This window comes from Amaranthus tricolor, chromosome 8 (genome assembly GCF_026212465.1).
Source record: "Amaranthus tricolor cultivar Red isolate AtriRed21 chromosome 8, ASM2621246v1, whole genome shotgun sequence".
In the NCBI taxonomy this organism is placed as follows: domain Eukaryota; kingdom Viridiplantae; phylum Streptophyta; class Magnoliopsida; order Caryophyllales; family Amaranthaceae; genus Amaranthus; species Amaranthus tricolor.
The window spans coordinates 17,860,472-17,887,374 of record NC_080054.1 but is presented as its reverse complement, the minus strand read 5'-3'; the positions used below and the strand labels follow the sequence as shown (position 1 = coordinate 17,887,374).

Genomic DNA, 26,903 nt, shown 5'->3' with positions numbered 1-26,903 from the left:
TACCCGAAATCAGTATTAAATTAAAGTCAAAAAGAAAAATATATAAATCTTAAATTTTCTCATTTATATGATATTAATGATGGATATAGGTTTATTATGTGTATTTTCACTTTAATGTCCATGCATGTAAATTTTATGAATTTCTATAATGTAAAAATACATAAAAACGGTGTTTTGTGATGTTTTTGTGAAGTTCTTGTTGTAAATAAATTTTATGTGAGCATAGTAACTTTAGGGATGTATTTTATATGAACTCCACAGTAGATAAAAGTTTAAAAATTATTTAGGTTCATTTCCTTAAAGTTATTTCATTCAAAATGGTTATTTATGAAATTTTAAGTAATAAAATATGTTCTAATATATAATAGGGGGTTAAATATAATCTTAATGGATAAAACAATTTATAAAATTATCTTATTATGTTTCCTACAAGTTTGGACAAGAATATAAACTTTTGGCATTTTTCTATGAACGTTTACTAAGTGTTTTACTATTTACCATTAAAACGTAGAATGCAAAAATATGAAATAATTACTAAATGAAGTAATTTGCAGCTATATTTTTAATGAGACTCTTATATGGGCAGTAGTTTTGAAATTTGATTATTAGATAATTATATATGACCATCTACGGACCCTTGTGAATTTTAAATAAAACGGTAAATACAAAAATAATAAAATATGAAATAAATACTAAATGGACTATTTTAGACTTGAACTTTTTATGAGACACTCCCATATGAATTTTTATGAGGACCCTTGGACAAATTTTTCGTGGAAATTTGAAGACATTAATAAGTTTATGTCGGTTTATCGGTAAATTGGCCAAACAATTTAGTTAGAATCCATAGGCTTGTTTTTCTTTAACTTTATGGTCTAAAACTAACTTCATATAGCTTATGAACCTTTAATATATTTTTAGAATATTTTTGTTGGTTATTATGAATTTTTAATTAATTTACATGTTTAATCGATGAAAATTCCTTAATAAATATTATTAATTATTTGCCATTAGTTTTATAAGTTTATATAGTCTTGTAGAGAACTTATATAGCCTTTGAAAACTTGTTATAATTTGTAAAAGTTTATTTATTGATAATCTCTTAATTGTTGAATTAGCAAATATGTTGACTTTTCTCTAAGAGGATGTTGACTTGGAGTTTGACTAGGCTAGGGTCGACTTATAGCAATGTGAAATAGATAACATTGTAACACCCCGGGCCCTCGGACCGCTGGTGACTACTCTTGGAGACTGTAGACTAGCCCCACAAACCAACACAAGTCTTTTCAGCACACTTTGGCCTCATTCGTGCGCACCCGGAAAAACTTTCCAGGAGGTCACCCATCCTAAGATTGCTTTCCACCAAGCACGCTTAACTGTGGAGTTCTTAGCAAATGGGCTTCCTAGAAAAGAAGATGCACCTTGTTGGCATGAGTAGTCTATCAATCCTTTTTCAAGCTAAATCTAGGGTATTAAAAACATGTAGTCTTGTTTGAACTTATGTGTACTTGGATGAATGACTCTGATAGTAAGGAAATGTCGAACCACAAACTGGCGTGTAATCCGGTGCTCGTGTTTCTAGGCACGTAGAAATGCGAGGTTAGACAGGGGGACCGAGAGAGTCATATCCTGTAGAAGCTCGAGCATAAAATTTGATCGAGTGATAGCTTTCATCACAGTTAGAGTTTGAAATATGTTCTCCTCTAGCCAGACCCTTACATATATCAGAAAGTCATTATTATGTGTGTTGTACAAATGTGATTTTGGATCTAGTTAAATAGATCCATTGGATGAACCTTTTAATTACCAAGTGTAGGTGACTGTAGCAAAGATATTTATTTACATTCATGTGATGAATGTGAAAAATTTTTGAAAGTATTCGAGAACTGAAAATAAGAAACGAGAACCGAGGAACTTAAAATCAAGTTTTGAAATGTAGTCTGCATATCTTGTGAATATATTATGATTGTCATAGTATTACATAGTTGAGGAGTTTGTACTTGGCGTTAGGCGCTGATTTCGATTCAAACAGTTGTCATCCGTATCATGGATGACAGTATTTTGCAGGAAGGTTTAGCTTCAAGTTTCAATCCAGACCACAACATTTATTTTCTTTATCAAGGATTTTGCTGCATTTTATTTTACTTATTGGTGACTTTGATGATCATGGTGTATTTATGCCTTTATTATGGTTTGAGAAAACAATATGTGTTATTCTCTCAATTGTAATATTTTAAACATTTATTTTAAACGATTTTAAATTTTTATAGATTTTAGCAATTTAGAATTTAAGATTTTCGCATTCTTTATTATAAACATAATTATTAGTGTGAATTATATACAGGGACTATTGCGCCTGTTACAGTTGTATTCCTAAGTGGGGGTGAGTGTGATATCCCAGATTTAGCTTGAAAAAAATTGATAGACTACTCATATCAACAAGGTGCATCTTCTTTTCATGAGAGTTCATTTGCTAAGAATTCCACAATTAAGCGTGCTTGGTGGGGAGCAATTTTAGGATGAGTAACCTCCTGGGAAGTTTTCTCGAGTTCAACAAGTGAGATCAAAGTACATTGAAAGGACATGCGTTGATTTGTGGGGTCAGCTTACAATCTCCATGAGTAGTCACTAGCGGTCCGAGGGCCTGAGGTGTCACAGATTGTGGGATAGAATACTTATTGTTTATATTGATTAGATGATTTGACATTCTTGAGGAGATTATTAGATTCTTTTAAATTTTCTTGAATTTTGGTTTAATGATTAACCAGAATGTGCATATATAATTCTTTAATGATTAGAAATGCTAGAGTAGACTTTTGTTTAAGCGGCAGTCTTAGGATGAGACATAATAAGTTATATGTTAGTATAGAAGTATCGAACGCTATTTGGTGATGTGTGATTTTGTTATGCTTTAGGAGACGTTTTCGCTATGGATTCCTTCTAGTTGATAGCGGTGAACTGGATTCAATATATTGAAGCAACGTTATCGGTGAGTATTAGTAGTTCCTTAAAGGGCCTAGCCAGACTACTTTTCTCGGAAATAGTTTTAATAAAATTGTTAATTGTTGAGACAAATTCGTTGTGATTTATTATGGTGATATTGTTATATGGGTCAATGGACCGGGCTTACTGGTCGTTGACGAAGTGGTGGGACATCATTTCCTACTCCCTGTTTCTGAAGCAAGTTGTCATTCAGATATTGACTAGCTTCACTCGAGAGCGACATAGTCTTAAAGCTATGGGGCACTTCTCAAACTAGACTCTCTATGCGCAAAAATATCTAGGAAAATGATCTTGTTTTTAAATCTTTTATTTTGATTTCATAATATTTTTTTGGGGTTGCTTCTGCTCATTCAGTTAAATCTGACTGCTTGTTGTTTTCATCTTCAACATTGCTTACAGATTAGTACCAGCCGGGAACGAAGGGATATTAGAGGTGATTAGAGTATATTTGGATGTTATTTTAGATTTGAATATGTATAGAAGTTGTAGTTTGTATGTTAGGCATTAGTAGGTGTAGTAGGTTTGGTTATGTTAACTATATATTTTGGACTTTCATAGTTGGTTGTATGATTATTTTAGACTTTGGTTTAGCTGTTTGGATTTAAGATTAGTTGTTGTAGGTATGTTTTAGATCTTGTGACCCTTTAATGAGGTATGATTAAGATTTGAGTTTTTTGGGTTAGTAAACCCCGTGATGACCTGTCTTGCTTAGTCAACCACTAAGTCAGGTTGTTACATAAATTTTTTTTCTTCAATCAAAATACATGACACACTCTTGCTTTTTACAACAACCTTTCAAATGTTTGTATCATCCCCTACACACTACTTCTTTGAGATGCACTTTCTTGTTGTTTCTTCAAACCATTAACAACCATTGAAGCCTATTTCATTCACAGTAGCAATCTGTACAGTTATAAGCTTGATCTCTTCTTTACCATTACACAAGAAGAAATGTGGTTTGCAATTAGTATATATGTCTTTGTCAACCCTATGTATATAGAACAATCATAAAAAATAACATTAAATGACATAAACAAATAATAATAAGAACAATCAAAGATGTTAAGTTAAATGACTACTTACAATTGCTTAAAACCCAATTAGGTACATAAAACTAAATAAATGCTAAAACACTACTACACATATTCTAAACACCAACTTAACTAGCATTAAAACCCTACTTTAGTATGGTTAATTGCATACTTACATCATCCTTATTACCTACTTATAGTATGCGTAATGTAAACTTGCAGTATGCTTAATGCCTACTTACATCATCCTTAATGTCTATTGACAACATAATTCAAGCCAACTTACAAATATGCTTAATGCCTACTTACATCATCCTTAATGCGTATGCCTACTTACATCATATTTAATGTCCACTTATAATATTCTTAATACCTACTTATGGTATCCTTAATGCCTATTTACATCATCCTTAGTGCCTACTAATATTATAGTATGCTTAATGCCTATTTTTCAAAACCCTAAATACTTATATAGCATGCAAAAGACAAAAAGCCAGGAAAAAAAATAAACAAAAAAAATCACTTACGTCCTTCTTCTGTTTTCAATTTGGCATAAAACAACTATGTCTTCTCATATTTGGGATTAATATTTTCTATTAAACTTGCTTTCTTCTAATAAGTTTCCATAAATGTGATAAAAAAATTACATATTATTCAAACGAAAAAAATTACATATTATTCCACAGATTGTTACATATTATTAAACAAATAATAATAAGAACAATCATAAATCTGTCAAAAATACTTTAAAAACGAAAAATGATGAATTAACAAATAAATGAATCAAACTCATTTACCCATAAATAAAGAATAATAGAGAAAATGAAAAGATTAGATAAAACTTGTTAGTTCAACAAGTAATAGTCTAAAATTTGCGAAAGTTTGAGAAAATAAAGCTAAAAAAAAACAGCAAAGTATAGGAAGAAATGAGGTAAAGAGGTTAATGAAGGAAAAATAAAACTGATATAAATAATGGATAATAAGAGTAATATTTTGAAATTCATAATTTTAGTTTTTAATTAAACCCAAATTCTTTTTAAAAAAAAATCAATAGGTTGACCCATGAAAGATAATCTTTCATGAGAATTTGTGATAAATTATACGGATGGATTAGAATTAAAGTATATCAAACTCATGAATACACCATAATTTAAGTACTTTTATTTTATTTAATTTGTTATAATTAATTTAGTTATGAAAAAATAATACTTCGTTTGTCTATTTTAAATTTTAAGTTACAATGATCGGACATGACATAAATATTAAAGAGTGAAAATATGTGACATATATTAAAAAGATATAAAATTATATATTTGATATTGTTGATTTGTTATGTGGAGTGATACTTTAAAAAACTATGATTCATTCTGCTTGATATTATATTATGAGTAAAAGGCAATTGGATCTCTAAAAATACCAGATTCATCCGAAAGAATAACTATGGACCTATGGACAATCCTTTCAACTGCTTGAATTTTGTTTTTAATATAATATGTGTTATTCTCTTCTCTCTATCTATGAAAGTATGTTTTAAAGATAAATGAAAAATGTTTTACATGAGATATGTTTATTCACTCAACTTTCGTTAAATATTTTTATGTTTTAATTTTAAATTGCAGGTGATTTACGGGAGTAACCAATTAGCAAATAGGGTATCAGAGTGACACAATTTGTTATAATACTCAAATAGTTTATATAAGTTTATTTTAGTATTGTAATTTGTTAATATAGTGGAGGAATTGATAAATCTTCATGACTAAGAGTAAAAGTTTATATCTTACTGCATAAATTGATAAATCTTCATAACTAAGAATAAAAGTTTATTTTTGGGACTTATTTTATTATGAACATTTAAAAAGATTTAAATGTAACTAATTTTGAGTTTAAAAGTATGTTGAATTATTTGTTTAATTTTAAGTTTATCATTAATAATGTATTTTGGAAACATGTTAAACTTATTTTTGAATTATATTTAATAATATTTTCATTTAGGTAGATATTAAATTGGGTGTTACAGTTGATATATGTAATATCTGAGAAATTTAATACTTTGAAATTGAGAAATTTATAATAAATATTCGAGGATTAATTTGGATTGAGTGAATAAATAATTCTCACTATGATAAACAAAGAAACATTTGGGCTTAAGTTTATGACTAATATCATTTTATAAATCTCTTTTAATTTTATTAGTTCTTTCCTTTTCTTTTCTCTCATTTCTAATGACTAAACCAAAAATCAGAAAAAATTGTTTTCCCTCATTTCCTATTCACCATCTTCCTCAACACTAATTTTTTTTTTCAAACCATAATTCCATGAACTTCAAGAATTGAAACAATTGCTTGCTTTTTCAAACCATTCGAACCCCTGCCAATCATCCCTGTTCTCCTTCGCCTGATTTCGAAGCACAACCCTAACCTCATCTTCTTCATCTGATTTCGAAGCAACAATGTCCTTATTCACCTGATTTCGCTCCATGTTTTTCTCTCTGCAAATCTAAATACCCTTTCAATTTATGAGTTTCAAAACCCAAAGCAGCCGGCTACTTCCTTCTCTTGATGAATCTCATCTTCTACCTCGAATTTTCGCTAGAGACATAGCAGGTCTTCCCTCCAAGCCTTCGATTCTGGCGCAAAAAGGAACAGGTATAATTCTTTTCTGTGTTCTTTCTTTTCTTGCTTTGGATTTTCGAAGAACAAGGCTCCTCCCATTCTCTCCTCTCATTTTCGAGCAATAGCCATGTCTGTACCTTCTATGGCCGAATGTTATAGCCATATCGTAGCTGTATTACATTGTTTTGGTTTCTATTATCTTATTTATTTTGTTTTGTGTTATTGCTAGATTCTTAAAGTATTGTGTATTGTAAGTTAGTGTAACTATCTTTGACGCTAATGAAAATCTCTATTTGAGAATAGAGATGGTAGATTCAATTTGAAGAGATAGGATACATGACCTTGAGATATGAGTTTTTGTTGAGAAATGTGGTATATTGGTGAAAAATTAAGTATTTTGATGTTCTTGATTGAATTAGAAGCTTCTTGTGAAAATTATTAATGGTGGGATAAATATTGGTTGTGTTATTTGAATAGTTTGATATTTTTAAAGGGATTATCAGGGTATTTTAGGATTTTTGATGGTTGGTTTTGAATGTACATGTTAAGTTTAATTGAAAATTATAAAGAATGTTGAAGGTGAGTAATCTTTACAAAATATGTAAACAAGTTAGATCGCGATTATAATATTTTGATGACATGTAGAGTGTTTAAGCTCAGAGTGCACAATCCTTTTATTATTAGAAATGTTAGAATATAATCCATGAGTAAGTTACTGTCTTAGGAGGAGATGTAATAGGTATATGTTAGTATTATAGCATTGAATGCTTTTTTGTTGATGTTGTGTTTGTTATGCTCCAGGAGGCGACCTAGTTGAGAAACCCTTCTAATCGATAGTTGTGATTTGGATTCAACTTTTTGAAGCATATTTTGTGGTGAGTAGTAGCAGTTCCTTAAAAAGAGTCTAGCCAAACTTCAATTTTGAAAATTGTTTTATTAAAGTTTGTGAAATTTATATTATTGATAAAGTTGTTATGAATTATTATACTAATATTGATATGGTCAATAAATTGGGCTCACGAGCTGGTTTGTCATTATATTGACTAGCCTCACCCGAGAGTGACATAGCCTTACAGCTATGGATGTTCTTTTCAACTAGACTCTTTGTGCGCACATTGATCTAGGAAACTGATGTTGCTTTTAAACTTCTATTTTGAATTATTGTGTTTTGTTGTTTTGGATTGTTACTTTTCATACAGTTTAATTTGATCCCCTGCTGTTTCCATCTTTTAGTTTATCTTCAGATCGAAATTGGTCGGGAACGATGTGTTAGCGCCGTAGACCTAGGAAAACGGTCGGTCGGTCGGGTTTTGGGTCGGATCAATTTCGATCGGGTCATTTTCGGGTCGGGTCAGTTTCGGATCAGGTCAGTTTCAGGTCGGATCACTCTGAGTTTCGGGTAGGTTCGGATTGACCCAACGGGTTACCATAAAATATTAGAATATCCAATCGACTAATTCAACATAAAAAAAAAATCATTAAAATGTCTAAAAAAAATCATTAGAGAAATTACATGTACGATTTTCAAAAAATAGTTAGTATGTCAGGTTCATTTAAGTGCAAGAAAAATAGGGGAATTAATACTTATTTTGAAAGACTTGTAAGATACGCGCTTTATAAAAGTTATTTTGTTTATTATAATTGTAACGTTAGATAAAAATGACGTTAAAATTATCTTCACAATTTTCATGTTGGAAAGATATACAACTAACTAAGTACTTATTTCGTCTCATAAGATACGCGTTTTATAATTTAGGGTAGCGACATTCGTTTTTTGAAAAGCTCATTCAAACGTGCGAAACGTTCGTATAAATTATATTGATTTGCTTACTGAAATGTAGAAGAATTAAAAACTCATTTGACTGATTTAACAAGATACATGTATTCAATTAAGATGATTATAACGTCCTGTTTTTAAAGAAAAATAATTACGATGGCTAAAAAGACGTTAAATACGTGTTTTTTGAGATCTATTGATGAGTTTTAGGGTTCAAGTGATATACTCAATATGTTGAGATACTTTGAAAACTAAAATTTTATTTGAAATGAATTCTAACATTGAAATTACTCTAAAAATTGATATTAAATCTGTCAAAACGGGTCGGTTTCCGGTCGGGTCATTTTCGGTCGGGTAATTATCGGGTCGGTCGGGTTCGGGTTTTGTCGGGTCGGGTCCCGGGTTCATTTTCGGGTCGGATCAAATTTTCCCAGGTTAGCGGAGTTGATTAGAGTTCCAAGGATATTATATTGAGCTAAGCATGTTAGAATTTTGTAGTTTTGTATTAGGCTTTGGTAATTGTATATTAGTTTAGACTATATTGTTTATGTTGGACTTTTATAAAGACTTTTATGATTACTTTATGAATTTAATAGATGTTTGGATTGAGAATTAGCTGATTTAGCTATGATTTAGAACTAAAGACTTATTTGCACAAGTTTTGGGATTGAGAATTAAGTTCTTGGTAGGTAAACCCCGTGATGACCTAATTTACTCAGTCAATAGTAAATCGGGTTGTTACAGTATCAAAGCTAATCTGCGACCATGACTAATTCAAAATTTAATTCACCAATTATGAAAAATCTTGGCTTGGATATTAGTAAGTTGTAATTTGTAAACTAAAATCCAAAAAACTTTACTTTGAATTAAGCTAGTTAAAAACTTTAATGAGGGTATGGACGTACACAGATTAAGAAAATTAGTTATGTCTAACAAATATATATTTTATAAAATTAAATTAAAAAATTAAAAAGATTAAAAATTAAAAAATTATAAAACAAAAAATAAATTATACTTAAACTATGAGAATTACAAGTAACAGAATACGTATAACGGAAATAAAAGTAAGTCTAAATATACTTTAGATAGAACATTAATATTGATGTATAAAATGAAATTATTAACTTATCTTATAAATATACAAGGAGGTCTAAATCAAATAAGGGATAATTATTAAACATTTAGATATATTACGGCAAAAGATATATAGAATTTTTCCTCCATAAAAAAAAAAAAAAAATAGTGATTCGTTAGTTTCACCTAGTATTTGAAGCAATATTAAAACAAGGATCACGCTATATCAAACCCTCCAATCTTGATTATTTAAGGGACAATGAATAAAAACAGATGTTGTTGAAGCCTTAACAGAAGACATTAAAATGACGATTCGTATTGAGAAAAATCAAACTTACAAAAGGTATTTGAGCATAGATATAAATACTAAGTAGTAAATATGAATAATACTTGATTAAGAAAAACGAAGTATATATTCAAGGTATTTGTATAATTAAAGTTTATATTGGAAATAATGAGTTAAGTTTTTTTGTATAAAAACTTAATCATATGATTTTAAACAAAGGGAAATGGACTAGCGATAATACTTGAAAGATAGTATATCGGGTTATAATCCGTATGAAGAACACGAAAGTCCTCAAGCATGGTTTGTGGTAAGATTCTAGTCCGCCTAGGTACTATTATGTACGAGCTTTCCAACTATGAGTTAGTGACTCGCAAGTTGACGATAATAAGGAGTTGATGACGATCACTCTGAGGATGGGGTATGTTTGACCAAAGCCTTACCCCCACGAGTCCTAAAGTTTCCTTAATTAAAAGTTACATGAGATAACTTTCTATATCTATTCTATAAATAAAAGTTTATACCATATATAATTGACAAAAATAGTTAATTATGAGTTATGTTTTCATATGTTTAAAATGTCAAGTATACTATACGAATATGACGAGAATTGTGTATCGTGATATTATTATATGAATACGAGTATATGTATGTCATGTTAATATTCTTAACTCGATGACTATGTTTAAATATTAACTCAGAGCATGTATAGAATAATGATATTATGTTTATGTTATGATTTGAGTATCGTATAATATGTTATTACTTGATTATGTGGACTTTAACTTGGTTAAATAATATTTTAGTGATGCCCAAAATAAAGTTTAGTGCATTTATTCAACAATGTTTTGCTAATATTACTACTTGTATTACATTTGGTAACCTAATCCCTTTGAGTGTGAATAGACTCTCCAAATTTTATATACTTATATGTGCAGGTTGATGACTAATCAACAAACTCATATGTTTATATATATATGGGCTAATGACGTCGACGACCATATTTATCAAAAGACATGTTTGTAATAGTAACTAAATAATTATATATTTGAATAAGTTGAATTTAAAGTTTTTTTCACTTCAAGAGTTTGTAAACTAATTTAAACTGCAAGTATTTCTTAAAACTCTGATATGAATTGCTGAGGTCATTTCAAATCTTAGGTCACGACAGTCTAAATCACTTCGTTAAATCTTTGTGATCCACTTTACTTTAATGGTGTTATTACACAATTATTAATGTTCAGGCTATTTCAAAAAAAAAAAATCATTTAGCTGTCGGTACGACACTTGTTATTATTCAAGAAATTTCTTAAATTGTCGGATTTGTAGGATTGAGCTTGCATATCATGATAGTTATCAGAGCATTTTTGTATGCATTGAATTTGTGGGTTTATAGTATACTATTGATATAATATAATCTTTTGAATATTGTGTGAATATTCATATCTTAGTTACTATTGTGTAAATATACTATTTTCTAAAACTCTTGATTGTAATTTGTATTTATATTCTCAAATCATGAAATGAAAAGGGCAACCAAATCATTTCTAATATGGTATCAGTAGCCTAGTTCTTTCCTCCCTCCTCTCTTTCACTTGTTACTCTGGTCGGCAGCCACCATCTAGGGCTGAGCCGCCACCTTCAATCCTCTTCTCTCTTATTTTTCTCTTTTACATTTCCATGGCTTCATCTGCCTATTTTGGCCCACATCAAAGAGGCCCATCAGCCCCCCACTCCAACCGTCCAAACCGTGGGCTTCCATATTCTGGTCCAAGGTATTACTCTCCTTGGAATTTTTTTGGCCAAACTGGGCCTCTCCCTCTTGGGCCCATTCACCATGTCAATTCCCCTCAACACCTCGGGCTTCTCAGTATAGCAATACTCCTCCAACATCTAATGGGCCTTCTTCTGCTGGCCTTCTTGGTCCTAGGCCTGCACAGAATTATTGCTCTGGGTTCGGTTCCTCCATGGGCTATTCTTAACCGATATTGTTCAAGCTATGCATACTACATTTTTATCTTCTCTGGATGAGCAATTTTATATGAACACTGGTGCTACTTCTCATATGACTCGATCTCGAGGTACTTTACGTAATTATTCTACTTTAAAGTGTTATTTAAACAATGCTATTATTGTTGGTAATGGTCATATGATTCCGGTTCATGGTCACGGACACCTTTCTCTACCTTCCTCTAAAAAATCTCTTACTCAAAAATATTTTACATGCCTCTAAGCTTATTAAAAATCTCATCTCTGTTCGCAAATTTACTCGGCTTATTAAAAATCTCATCTCTGTTCGCAAATTTACTCAAGATAATATGGTTTCTGTTGATTTTAATCCTTTTGGATTTTTTGTAAAGGATTTGGCCACGGAGAACATCGTACTTAGATCTAATAGCACTGACGATCTTTATCCATTCCAATCGACACATAGAGATCCTATCTCGTCTTCTACATCTTCCACTTTGTCAGTTTTGTCTTCTAGTATTTGGCATTCCTGTTTAGGTTGCCCGGGAAATGCGGTTTTAGATTTTTTGCATTCCTCAAACTCTATCAAATATAATAAAAATCCATCTTTTGTTTGTCATTCTCGTCCTTTGGTTAAACATATTAGATTACCTTTTGTTACTTCTCAATCTGTGAGTACTCGACCTTTTGAGATTATTCATAGTGATGTGTAGACTTCTCTTATTTCAAGCCCTTTGGGCTACAAATACTATGTTTTTTTTCTTGATCACTATAATAATTTCTTATGGACTTTTCCCTTATTTTGCAAATCTCAAGTTTATGATATATTTGTGCATTTTAATGTTTTTGTTAATACCCAATTTGAACTCAACATCAAATCTTTTCAATGTGATCATGGGGTGAATTTGAAAATAAAATATTTCACTAATTTTGCAACAATCAGGGTATTCAACTTCGTTTTTCTTGTCCTCACACATCTTCTCAAAATGGAAAATCCGAAAGAAAAATTCGCTCCATTTTTAATATTGTTCGTACATTTTTGTGTCATGCTTCTCTCCCCTCGTATTTTTGGCTTCACGCCTTGAATACCGCTACCTATCTTCTCAATATTCTTCCCTCTAAGTTACTTGGTAATCTTACTTCCACTTACTTACAATACAATAAATCTCCCTCTTATTCACATCTTCGGGTTTTTTGGTGCTTATGCTTTCCTCTCATTCCTTCCACCAACATTCATAAATTACAATCTAGATCATCTGCATGTGTCTTTTTGGGATATCCATCTTCACATCGTGGTTACAAGTGCTATGATCTCTCATCTATGATTAATGTTTTCCATCACGTCCTTTTTGATGAAGATTATTTTCCTTTTTCCCAAACTTTCAAATGTTCCCCCTCAGAATATCAATTCTTAGATACTCCTCGCCCTTTTCTCTTAAATCCACCTCAAACCAGCTCCCCAAGCCCCCACACTTTTTTAAATTAGGGCTACTAAGAGGTTTACCTGGCCTATTACAGCAATGACTATTAGGATTACACAACTTTCTTAGTATTGTAGTTCTCTCTTTTAGTAGTTTAGTATCCACCCTCTTTCTTATATTTGTTAATTGTGGGCAAACAAGGGTCGGACTTGGGGGAGTTTGATAACACTAAATATTACATGTATTTACCCCTATTTGTATACTTGGATCGTGTATTTATGTGCAATTTTTATTCCTTTTCATTGCATTTAGCACTTGTAAGAGTTTTTGTTGCAATATTTATATAGGAAAATCTATGGAACTGTATGTAATTTGGAGGTTTAGAGATGTCATACCCAGGTTGAGCTTTGAAAAAATAGATTGATAAACCACGTATATCAATAAAGTGTATCTTCTTTTCAAGATAGCTCATTTGCTAACAATTCTGTAGTTAAGCGTGCTTCGTGGGGGAGTAAATTTAGGATGAGCGACCTCTTGAAAAGTTTTATCGGTTGTGCACGAGTGAGTTTAAAGTGGGTTGCAAAGACTTATGTTATTTTGTAGGGTCAATCTACAACCTCCATGAGTAGTCACTGACGGTTTAATAGAGCCAGAGTGTTACGAGAGATACATGACTTGCATTTGTACGAAAGCTGAAAGACAATAAGCAAAAAGAGCTGAAGTATGCTTAGACCTAATAACCAGTTATCACGATTCTCAGTTAGATATCTCATTTGAATCTGAATTTTAAATTACAATATTACTTTTCATGTGTTTGACCCAGACTTACCGTAACACCAGTCCAAAAGGTGAATTCGATGCAAATATTATTTTTGATAATGTGATCATAAGACGTACGGTCAGTTATATTTAAAAAAAAAAATTCTTCACTCATAATTTATCTTTGTAATATAACTTCTTGTTCAAGAAAAATTTAATTGTATGCATGAAATTTCAAATAGATATTTATGCATTAAAAATTTGTCTAATAGTAATGCTGTAATAGGGATATTAAATCTGCCTAAATATGAATAAGATATTTTCAACGACCATGTGATACTTTATATCTCCAATTTAGAATTTCTTATATTTTACCTTTAAAATTATTTAGATTTAGGGAATATGAGTTTCTTAAAGCACATTGTTTAAATTTTATCATACATAAGACATGTACTTCCTTTGTAGCGTGTTTTATTTTCAAATCTAAGTTGTCCCAAATATTCCTCAGCTTACAACAATAATAGTAATGTTAGATTTTTAAACCCAAAAGATTTTGGCCTGCTATATGAACTAATATCTCAATTTTATTGGTCTTCCACATGAATACTTCTCTATTTATTCCAATTTTTTACCATCACAATTTGTAAGCTTATATTTTTCATATCTTTTTCCACTCTTGTCCTTAAAATCATTTTTGGTCTTTTTCGACCTCTTTTTAAATCTATTGAACTCCAACTTTCTATTTTCGTACTAGTTGGCTAATACCATTTCTTTACACATGCCAAAACAATTTTAAACGATATCCTTTGACTTTTCTCAATATTTGCAACCCCTAAGCCGTTTTCATATTTTCCTTTCGAATTCTATCCTTTAACTTTAGGGTTTAATACCATTCATCATCAAAACATTCACATTTTTGCTATTCTTATCTTTCTAGTAGGATCATTTCTAAAAACCCAACATCTTGATCCCATATAGTAACGTTGGTCTAATGGTCGTCTAATAAAACTTGTTCTTTAACTTTAGGGGCATACCTCGATCATACTCTCTCCGAACAAATTTAGTTGTCCCATTTCCTTATTTGGCAAAGTCTTTTTAATTGTCCCATTTCTATTTTTGTCAATCTTTTTTTACCTAATTATCCTTAATTCACACAAGTAATTACGAATATACCCCATATACCTTACTTACCCAACTACCTTTCACTACTTACCCTTTTACTACTTACCCTTTACTACTTACCCTTTTTAATGGACTCCACGCCCTCCTTAATAATCGTGCCCAAGCAAATGGGACATCTAAATTGGTTCGGAGGGAGTATTATATTTCAATGACCACTTATTTTGTCACACTAAATCATACATAACAGTAACAATACTTGAAGATGACAAATGTCATTCTTAGAGAGTGTTGACAAATGAGATTATTTTAGTGGATGATAGTTGATTAAATGACAATATTTACCTAATTTAAAATTTATTTTTTTCAAATTGGAGCTAATTTAGGTAAAGTATTTATATAATTTATTATATAGAAATTATATATACCTAACCTATAATTTGATATATTTAATGGAATGAAAAAAGAAAGTATTTGATAAATAATTTTAAAAAAATTAATATTTAATTTTTGTTTTAAAGAGGATATGTATTCGATAAATTTAATCATGATAATATATAATTACATTATTGTTTGAAGTTATATTTTTATACATTTCATACTTATAATTCATGAATTGTACGAGTTTCTATACTAATTTGCTATAAATCTATTATATTATTTTCTAATCTATTCCACAAATTAAACGTCTCTCTTTTTGTTTTATTCTCACCTTTATTCATTTATTTGTTTGTTATTGTTTGTTTATATCCTTATCAACGTTATCCCAGGAACGTTTGTTAGTAAGATTCATTTGTTAATACTCTTTTATCTCTTGAATTTTCTATTTAGGAATTTGACATAAATATTGAAAAATATTTTTGCTCAATGTAAGAATAATATTTAATTCTAGGACTAGGATAGTATTAAAAGAAAAAATCTATAAATAAGTGTTAATGATAATAAAAATTATTATTATTATTAGTATAGTAATTAATGAAACAATGTAATTAGAAAAAGAAATAGGGATTATTTTTTGATCCCCTAATAAAAGAAAGAGGGGGTAAACGTTCAAGTTTTGAAATTTCATCTCACAAAAATCAAGTACAATCCTCTGCGACTTAAATTTCACGCAGCTCTTAACATCGCGCCTTCTATACTCTCTTTTTTTTCATTTCATACAAACAAATATCTCCGCCGCTTCTCCCCCTTCTCTCTCTACAACCATTTCCATACCCTAGATTCTCTCTCTAGTTTTTTATCTCATTAATGGCGAAGAGAAAGATCGCTCAGAGAAGAATGGCTGCGAAAAAAGCTGATGATGTTAAGGACAATGCCGTCGAAGAAGAAAAAGTAGATGCAAAGTCCGAGGGAGAAGAACAAGCTGAGAAAAAGCAGGTTGAAAAAGAAAAGAAGGAAACTAAGAAAGTCACTAGAAAACCTAGGAAGCGCATCAAGCCTGATTCTGAACCAGAGTACTTCGAGGATCAGCGTAATTTGGTAAATATTTATATTCTTTATATTGTTTTTGTTTATTTATCTGATTTTCTTCCTCAATTTGATTCCACTGTTTGAATTTCAATTAGCATTGGGAAATTAGGTTTTGTAGGGTGGATCTTGAGTGTGTTTTTAGGCTGGATTGCTACTGTGCGAGTTTGTTTGCAGTTTATTGGTTTAATTATCTTGTTAGTTATAGAATGCTTGTTACACTTATTGCTTAATAGTTACTGGATTAGTTTGATGAGTGAAACACGTTTATTTTAAAGTACACAAAATCCTGAGTGAGACCATGACTCTACACCCTTGATTTCACTACAACAAAAAAAACCCTATGGTCATGATTGAGCCAAAAACTTATAATTGTAAAAGTAATTATGTAAGAAACTATGAAATAATTTTAAAAATGTTTTTAATTTATAACATAGTATTTATAGTATTTTTTTATATATAGTAACCAAATAAAATCAAACAAAAATCCTTTTCACCCTTCTCATTTTAAAATCTTTCTTATTTGATCGTACTTCTATATATATATATATATATATATATATATATATAAAATGTCAATTTTAAGAGTTATAAGATTAATTTTAACACTTAAAAGACCAATTTGTAGGTTTGAAATTGACATTTTAAGTTATGGAATTTGACAATTTCAAGACTTAAATAGTCAATTTCGATACTAGACCAATTTAAAGAATTAGAACACCAATTACAATACTTAAAAGTTCTCATTTCAACTATAAAGTAGGATGGCTCACACATCGAAATTGATATAAACATTGAAATTGATATAAAAAACTTTAAAATTGACCTTTTAAGTCTTGAAATTGGCTTTTCATGTCTTAGAATCGTCCCTTTTAAGTCTTGAAATTAGTATTTCAAAATCCTCTCAAAAAAATTATTGGGCCTGTGCCAGTTCCACGGCTTAAGTCGTCTCACATGAGAGTTTATGTTTGAAGTAAGTTTGGAGAACACAAATTCTTGGGTGAGACCGTCTCACTTGTGAGACACGTCTTATTGGGTCGGCCCAATCATATATATTTATTGACCAATTTCACAAACTAAAATGTGAATTCTAAGAGTTAAAAGACTAATTTGAAAACTTAAAGGACCAATTTCAAGGATTTGAAATTTCAAGGATTTGAAATTGACATTTTAAGTCATGGAACTTGACAATGTCAAGACTTAAAAGCTCAATTTCAACACTTAAAGGACCAATTTAAAGACTTAAAAGACTAATTGCAAGATTTAAAATTCTTATTTCAACTTCAAAGTAGGATGACTCAAACATTGAAATTGATATTGAAAACTTTGAATCTTAGAATTGGCTTTTTAAGTCTTGGAATTATCCTTTTATGCCTTGAAATTGTCCTTTTATGTCTTGAAATTAGTATGTCAGAATATTTTTTAAAAAATTATTGGGCCTGGGCCAGTTGCATGGCTTAGGCCGTCTCACAGGAGAGTATCTGTTTGGAGAAAATAAAAACAAATGAATATAAAGATGTGTCGAAGAGTTGAATATTCTGGAATTTGTCTGATTTAATTGTTGGCAACAATTGTTTAAAAAAGTGAGGCAGTGGAAGAGGTTAGGGTTTCTAAATCTAAAGATGTAAAATTTTGTTGATTGCTGGAATCAGAGTACTTGAAATATTAGGAAAACGGCTAAGAACTGCTGAGAACATGAAGCAAACCTTCCTCAGTTTAAGGAGAACTAATCTACCAAGTACTTTGAGTGCATTTGAGGGAACTGTCATGGTTGTTATCCCACTGAAGTGGGATCTCTATTGCTCATAGGCATGCATTTTATTCTTTGAAGATAAATTAGTAGTTACTATACCTTTTTATGTTATCAATCTTGAGCCGCTTTTTTATGGCTATGTTTCATGAGATATATGTGCATAACATTTTCTTTATTGCAACTTTCATTATTATTTTTGATCAATGGAAGGGTGAAACTTGGATATGATAGTGAATTTGACAAATAGGCATGATGCTTTTAAATGAAAAAGCACAATGTGGATGGTTGAAATCATATTGAAGGGACACATCACTAAGTTATAGGCAAACACAAATTAACAATGCTAAAATCAAGATAGATCCAAACTGCATTGAATGTCCTAGTGCATTATTTGAAATTTATGCGAAGCGTGATTTCATTTATTATACCATGAGTAGCGTAAGCAAAGTGGCCAATCATACTAATTTTGTGCGTTTCTTTTGCAGGAGGACTTGTGGAAAGAGGTATTTCCCGTTGGTACAGAGGTTAGACACACTTACCATTCTATTGCCTGCTTTTATAAATTTTTCACAGGTTTAAATGCATTAGACAATGTTGATATATTTTGTTTATATCCAGTGGGATCAAATGCACTTGGTTTACGAACATAAGTGGAATTTTACAAATTTAGAGGTATGTTGCATTTGCTAGGCTATAGGCTTTAATTCTCTTCTTTACAACTTTGATGCTTTTAATTTTTGGTTAGCATTTTGCTCAATGAATTATTTACATGTTTGACAGAATGCCTTTGAGGAGGGTGGAGTACTACATGGCAAGAGAGTATACATGTTTGGGTGCACAGAACGTATGTATTGCTCTTTCATTTTACTCGGTTGATTATGAATTTATGATATCATACTTTTCGTTCCTCTTCATTGAGTGAGAAAGAACTAAAAATTGATGTAATCTTTTGTGTGTATTTCAAAATTTGATGTATCACATATGGCTACATATGGCTTTCTTGATGGCTTTATTGATTTACCCTTTCTAACCTTATCCCGATTTATATTATATTTTAGCATATTTGATGACTCCTTTTTCAGTCTTATTCATTTTTTTCTCGTCTTTCTTTTCTATGCAGCTCAAATGGTGCCTTTTAAGGATGAGATGAAAATAATCCAAGTACCTGTCGTGGTTGCGGTAAGTTGTTTTTTTTCTAATTGTTGGATGGGAGCTTTAAATTTCTTGGTTATAAATATCTTTAATCTGCTATTGCTTGTGGTTATCCTGGGTATATCATATGTGAGATTTTCCTTACTGATTTATTTTAGATTGAACATAGGCTGTTAGGCATTTTTAAAACTTCATGTATATACGAGTTCATGAGCATTTTAAAATGGGAATGAAGTACTGAGAAGACAATTTATCAAAACTATTTGGTTGAGTGTCTTTATCGAATTTTTTAGTATAACCCTGCATAAGTTCCCATGTTTTAAAGTTGACCGTGATTCTTGTTTCTTTTTCTGCTTTACTGTTGGCTGTGAAGTCATTTTATTCATATGCAATTCAGAAGTCTCCACAATAAACCATGACAATCCATCCAAATATACAATAATTTTGTTTCTTCGAGTTTTGTCATATTTCATTATCTTTTCGCTTTAGTATATTTTAACTGAACTTGTTTTTGTTGAACTTAACTTGGTTTTACTCGACTTGTTTTTGGTGAACTTAGTTTTTTTTTCAAGTTTGGAATTCATTTTGCTGAACTAAACTTATTTTGTTGAACTTCTTTTTACTAAACTTATTTTTGCTTTACTTAAAAATTTGAATTTCTTTTGGCAGTGTAGGATATGTGACGCCTTATAGTCTTGGTAGAGATGTAATTTCCTACAATAACAATTGAAAATGAGAGGTTGTTTAGGTTATATTTCGTGGTTTGATTGCATTGTTTGCTTGTTATTACCAATTACAGATTTCATTAATCCAAATTGTTTTGAACAGGTTGTCTCGCCATTTCCTCCTTCTGATAAAATTGGCATCAACTCAGTTCAAAGAGAGGCTGAAGATATAATTCCCATGAAGCGCATGAAGATGGACTGGGTCCCATATGTTCCTTTAGAGAAAAGGTATAGTGAGCTTTCACTAGTATCTGCGTGTAACCCCAATGTTGCCTACAAGTGTGTTTCATGAGCTGACGGTATGGACTATCAAATTTACAGGGACACTATGGCAGAGAGGTTGAAATCAGAGATATTTATCTTGAAATGTACTCAAAGAAGGTATTCTGAATCCTAATTCTATTCTGACAATCTCTACTTTCATAAGTGTTTTAGTCAATGAAGAGTTTGTGTTAGTGTCAAATGAGCTTTCATCAACTTGGCTTATATTATGGTCTTGAAAAGACATGTTGTCCATGTTTATTTTTGGTCAAGTTTGTACCATATTACTTCCTTTTTGGGGCTCATTAGTGTGCTTTCGTTTAGATTAAATATCAATAAGTTAACTTATAGTTCAAGTGCCTTTGGCTGGAATAAGGTTGTGGGCTTTTGTTTTGGGTAATTTATAAACTTAGTTTCTGTTATGGTGGTTCTGATTTAGATAGACAGCTGAAAGATGACTATAAAATGGGGGAGATTTAAGAATTTTATTGCCTACCTAGTAGATGAGTTTATGATTAGCACCTTTTAGGGTGCAAAGTATTTTTTTTTTAAATACTGTTTGGGTGTTTTTTCACATTTACACTTTATAATAATAATAATTTTTTATATTGTAAGAATTGTTGTTCTGCATACCTTGACTATTTTATCACCTTATCTTGGATTTTGTTAGTACCTCTAATTTGTTGCTTATGTGGAGCTTTTAGATTTATTGATCGAGTTATGGAGGTTGCTCATTCTTCATATTGTTGAACTATGGTGTAGGTCCGCATTAAGACATTTGAAGGAAGAACGTTTCAAGGCGTATGAGTATTGTTTGCCTTGTAAGTTCTCGTAATACCTTGTTTGTCATTTTAATGTCCAACTCCATTAAGAAAAGATTTAGTATAAAGTTCTTACATATTTAAAAAAGCCAGATTTCTAGTTTCTTCTCTTAGTGAGTCTAAATGTTGTCAATTTTGTTTTCTTATGCTCCTGACAATTCATTTTTGGCAGATTTCTACCAACCCTTCAATGAAGACGAACTTGAACAAAGTACTGTTGTGACTATTGTTTATGAAATGGATCCGAAGCCTGTAAGATTAAACGATCTTAAGGAAATTCAAGTTATATTTCTATAAATGATACTTTTGATTACGCCTAATTAGGTCGAGGTCGAGTTCAGGTTTGGGTCATGCATAAATGGGTTAGACACCCCTTGCTCCGAATCTAACCTGTTTAGTTAATTGGTTACATGATCAAATCGATATGGTTTCGACTCACATAATATGGTTGGAGTTTTTTGTTCCCATTTTTAGGGTATTAAACAATGACTCCATCTTAATTTTTAGGTCTCAGTTTACTTTGAAAAATATGAAAATGTTAAATGAATTAAGTTCAGGTTATATTGGTTGATTTGGTTTAATTGAATGAGTTTTAGGTTTAAATTTTTTTTACCTTAATCTACTTAAAAAACAGATTAGGTCGGGTCGATTCATTATTAATTGGGTCAAAAGTCTCAACTCATACTCACCTATTTTGGGTTAGGTTTAGGTCGAGTTAGCTGGTTGGGTGAGAGCTACTTTTGATGCATGTGAATGCAACCTTTTTTTTTGTGGGGAGGGGGGGAGGGGATTACTCTTTATCAAATAGACTTTTGACATTGTGCTGATTCTATCTATTTGGTAAAAGCCACTTTTGCTGCCAGATCTTAAGAATACTAAATTTAAGCATTTAATAAATAGAATGATATAAACCCTTGCGAGTTTTGTCATAAAGAATCAGTCATGGAATTGTTACTCATACATTTTTCAAGTTGCTGTCCATAACAGTGGACTAGCGACCTTTCTATCAATGATTTAATTTGCCATGTGGCCCCCTAAGTTGTAAAAAATCAAAACTTTTACGATTTGCTTGGTTGTCGATATTAAATGATGGGAATGGTAATACAAAGTTAGTATAATTTTGATAGGAAAATCTCTCGACAAGTTTGATGGTCATGCTTGTTTTAATTCTATCATCTCATTTTTTTTTTCACAAAAATGAAAAATTGTGAGCAAATTTTTTTAATGATCAAAGTTTCTTCACTATGAGAACGACATACTTTTCATAAAATTTACACACAAATCATTTTCGTAACTTCCATTTAGTATCAATCAACAACCAAACAAACATAGTTTTTTTGTGAGGATTTGAGGACTTTGATTTTTAGATTCAAAAGTAATTATGTATAACATAAACTAGGGGAGCTCTCCTCCCATATCGTCTATGATAATTCCATTATAATGGAAATATGAAAAATTAAGAGGGGAAGGGCTTGAGAATGTAATAATGGGTAAGAGTTTGAGATGGGGAAATGGATGATGAAAAAAAGAAATCAGGGATAGAGGGAGGTGAGACCAAACCTTTGAGGGGGTGGTGGTTTCTAGAAAAGAGCTAGACTGTGTCATTGATGCTGTGTTTTCTAGGAGTTTCATGCATTGATTTTACGGTGGTAGATTTGTAAAATTTTGGCTGTGGAAGCCTTGAAGGTGCTGCTGGTCTTCCAATCAACAGTGTATTATTAATATACCATTTTTTGAATATACCCAACAATAGTTGCAGTATTTATGATCTATTGCTACTTTAATTTGTATTTCTTTTCTTTTCCAAATAATAGTAAATGCCATGATGCTTTAAGTAACTTCTATATTTTATATCTGTTGCAGGTATTTTGTGAATTTGATTGGGAGTTTGATGAAGTTGAGGTAAAAAATTTGATACTATCATGTTTTTTGTACTCTTTAATTCTCTATTTCACTTTAATAGCACATGTGAACTTAGGATTTAGTTATTGGATGTGTGCTTTACCATGCATTATTTTCAGTAGCTCTTTTTAATCCAAAAGACAAAGATCTGCAAATTGAGTCCTTGTAATAATGGCTGTCTGCTATATGTCGTTGCGGGAGGAAAGTGTATACCTTTGAGTTCTTTTGCTAATTTGCGAAAGAATTACTAGACATGTCTATCCATGCCTATCTGAAACCATCTTTTTTAAGACATGTCCCTAACCCAAAGCCCTCAATGGCCATCTCTTGCTTCTGAAATTTAGTTGTCTACTGGAAGGCTTCAGCCCGTTGTGTCTGCAGGTGAGACTTATAGTAATAATCATCAATCTATATTGCCTTTGGCACATGTTGACATATATATATATATATATATATATATATATATATATATATATATATATATATATATATACATACACATTTATTTCACAAGGAAGCTTGTAAATTTACTAGTGTTTGGTGTTACTTTATTTTGGTTCTTTTAATCATACAAAGGCAAATCCATGTACAATGTCCTATAGTAATTTTTGTATGTTGCATCAACGAGTCACCAAACTCTGTATTGAGTAAAATCGATGTCAATGTTTTATTGTTTGGAAGCTTGACAGTGTTAAGTTTTAGGTGTATTGGATAAAACTATATCATGAGGGGCAGTGTGTGAAGTTTGTAGTTAAAACTATATTATCAATTAAAAATTTGCTCTTAAGTATTATAATCCTCAATCCACATACTTTCCCGCACTTTCATATTTCAGGAATTTACTGATAAGCTTATTGAAGAAGAGGAACTTCCACCAGATCAAAAGGAGAAATTCAAGGTTTGACATCGAGCTATCTGAAACTTTCTTCTCATTTTCTTGCAGCAAATTGAAAAAATGTCTGTCTATATTGCCTTAGGAATATGTTAAAGAGAAAGTACGGGAAGGTAAAAAGGCAAATCGTGAGGTACAAACTGAATTGTTATCAAGTTTTAGAGTGTATTCTATTGTAAGATCCTTTCCACATAAAATGGTTTTCCCTTTTTTCAGGCAAGGGAAGCTCGTAAAAAAGCTTTAGAGGAGATGAGTGAGGAAACAAAAGCAGCGTTTCAAAATATGAGATTCTACAAGTTCTATCCTGTGGCTACACCTGATGCTCCTGACCTATCAGGAGTGAAGGTAATGACCATATTTCCTTTGTCTGATAAGTGTATTAGGGATGATTTACAGGAGTAATTGGATGAAGGTTGTGACAACTGATAGAAATAATGTTACTTTTTCTTCATCGTTTCACTTGATCTATTTGAACGGATTTTTTTTGTGTTGTCTCATTTATGACGAAAACGTGGTTGCCCTTACCTCAACTTTAGCATTCTTGTCTCTAAAATATGCCACCATTCCATCCTAGTCGATTAACCCCATTCTTAAATGACACATAAACTAAGAAATTAGGTATAGTGGTTTAAAATAGCAAGGTATTTTGAAATAAGAGAGAATAGAGAGCGAAAGTGGAGGGGCCGGATTCTAAATTAGAAAATTCCAATGGTTTAAATTGGAAAATAGGGCAAATTGAGTGGGGTGAAGGGAGCATTTGTTATTCACTTTACCCTAGGTTGGACCGTGGTAGCCCTTAATGGCAATGGGATAATGTGATGTTGTATTCACTTCACGACTATTGACTTAAATCATTCCCCTGTTTGTTGTATTCACTTCACGATCTGACTCAAATCATTCCTCTATGCAGGAACGTTTCATTAACAGGTATTACGGGAAGGCTCACGAAATCTTTTGATGGATGTCTCCTGGTCGAAAGTGAATAGCAACAGTTAAAATTCACTATCACCAGCATCTTAGGATTGCCCTTGCTAGTAGCTATGGCTATTAGCTTGTAACGTTGACAGTTTAGAATATTTTAGTGGGGGCACAACCTCAGTTGCTTGCTACGCAATCGCAACAAAAGTTAGTGACTCGAAATGGATAGTGGCTGGCTGGTGGGTGATATTGTAATTGTTTTATTTCTTTTGTCTTATTTATTTTGCTACAGAAATTCGTGGGACCGAGTACATGTTGAGAAATTCTATGCTAGAGGTCCAAATTTTGGAAATGAAGCTAGATCTGTTCTTATTTGGTTCTCTATGCTTTTAAAATAGTTTTCTTATATTTTCTAGTTAAATTGAAATTCGAACATCAAAATGTATTAAAAACTTTTAATGGTATTTTTTTTATACTAGCCAAAATAAAACTTTTAGTTTAGAGGTGGCCTTGGGTATATGTAGATTAACCAATTATGAATATAAACAACATTTAACACAATTGAGCACTATAATCAACAATTTAACACTTTATAATCAACAATTAACACTTTGTAATCAACAATTAATACAATGTGAGACCGTTTTATCCTTGGTTTTTGTAATTTCTATGTTCCTAACAGGAACACTACCCAAATAACTATTGACAATTTTCATGAATTTCACATAGAATTTAAATTTCCATAATTAGAAATTTCTGAATGAAGTGAATTCAATCTAGCAAGTGCTGTTTGAGGAGGGGTAACGAATATGAACTGTTTCATATCTTTCTTTCCCTTAAGACTTCGATCTGTTTCATAACGAATATGGGTTGATGACTACAATTACGACTAGAGGTGTATATGGGTTTGGTCTGGTCTGACACTAAAATAAAATCAGTCCATAAATTCTGGCTAGAGAAATTTTCATGCCAGACCATTTTTCACATCATATCAGACGGACCAAACTGTTCTACAACAGACTGATTTGGTCTGATCAATGGTTTTTGCTTTTTATTTTTTTTAAGATAATGTGTTTGCTTATGCAAATAGTTTGTACTTTCAATTGAATTTATGCAAGTCATGATTACCATTTAAAATAGGAAAATTCCACGTGGTAATCCTGAGTATTTGGATTTTCACGTAGTAACAAAACTTTTTTAAAAATCACGCGGTAACCTTGGATTTTCCCAAATTATTCTCTGTGACCTTTTTACTTAAAAAAACGTTTGAAAACATTAGTTTAGAGTTAGACAACTGAAGTTCGAAAACCCCTAAAGCATTCTCAATGGTGACTAAAAAAAAATTTCTTACCAATCTCACTCTATACTTTTCCTTTCTACCATATCAAATTTTGTGTAGAAATATTTATTAATAGAAAACGAAAGAATTTCCAAACTACTTTCTCCCTCCTACTTTTTTTTACTCTACCCCTTCTTTTTATCTTTTAGTTTTTATTTTAGAATTTATTTTGAACGATGAGTCTCTTGTCAAAAAATCTCAAAAATTTTCACTTACTTTTCTCCAATTCAACTCTCCAAACATCACATTTTTCCTATTTCATCCTAATTCCCTTAAATCTCTAACCCTAAATCCCCAAATATGAAACACAAAATCATTGAAACGCATCTTCAAAGATCACAAAATCGAGCTCTTAATTAAAAGGATAAAAGTATAAAAAAGTCCAAAAATCATATAACATAAACAAATTAAAACAAACAAAAAAAACTAACTTGAGAGAATCCAGTAAATGGTTTAAAAGGGAATAACCTAATAAACGGTCTAAAATTCGAACCGGGCATCTTGCCTAAAACTTTGTCTACACCAAAGATTTGGTCTTTGAGTTTGTAAAGGAACATCCATGGCTACTCTATGCTTGCTTTCTTCTCAAAGTTTCTTCCTTCGCAGTTTGCATTAAAGACTTGAAT

At 31.2% G+C, this 26,903-nt stretch overlaps 1 protein-coding gene across 1 annotated transcript; it reads left to right on the top strand.

The window, feature by feature from the left end:
- Positions 1-16,135: 16,135 nt before the first annotated feature.
- On the top strand, positions 16,136-25,316 carry LOC130820339 (protein HEAT INTOLERANT 4). Its single transcript, XM_057685675.1, has 14 exons — positions 16,136-16,526; positions 18,753-18,791; positions 18,886-18,939; positions 19,048-19,111; positions 19,388-19,446; positions 20,248-20,372; positions 20,466-20,525; positions 21,168-21,226; positions 21,399-21,478; positions 23,090-23,128; positions 23,964-24,026; positions 24,106-24,153; positions 24,237-24,365; positions 24,931-25,316. Exons 1-14 carry the CDS (start codon positions 16,296-16,298, stop codon positions 24,976-24,978), a joined length of 1,098 nt encoding a protein of 365 aa, XP_057541658.1. The 5' UTR covers positions 16,136-16,295; the 3' UTR covers positions 24,979-25,316.
- Positions 25,317-26,903: the final 1,587 nt, after the last annotated feature.

Excerpts from the sequence above, each read along its gene's own strand:
- LOC130820339 (XM_057685675.1), top strand. The coding sequence starts at position 16,296 with ATGGCGAAGAGAAAGATCGCTCAGAGAAGAATGGCTGCGAAAAAAGCT. Across the intron at positions 18,940-19,047 it reads GGAATTTTACAAATTTAGAG|AATGCCTTTGAGGAGGGTGG; the intron begins GTATGTTGCATT and ends CATGTTTGACAG. Across the intron at positions 24,366-24,930 it reads CTGACCTATCAGGAGTGAAG|GAACGTTTCATTAACAGGTA; the intron begins GTAATGACCATA and ends TCCTCTATGCAG.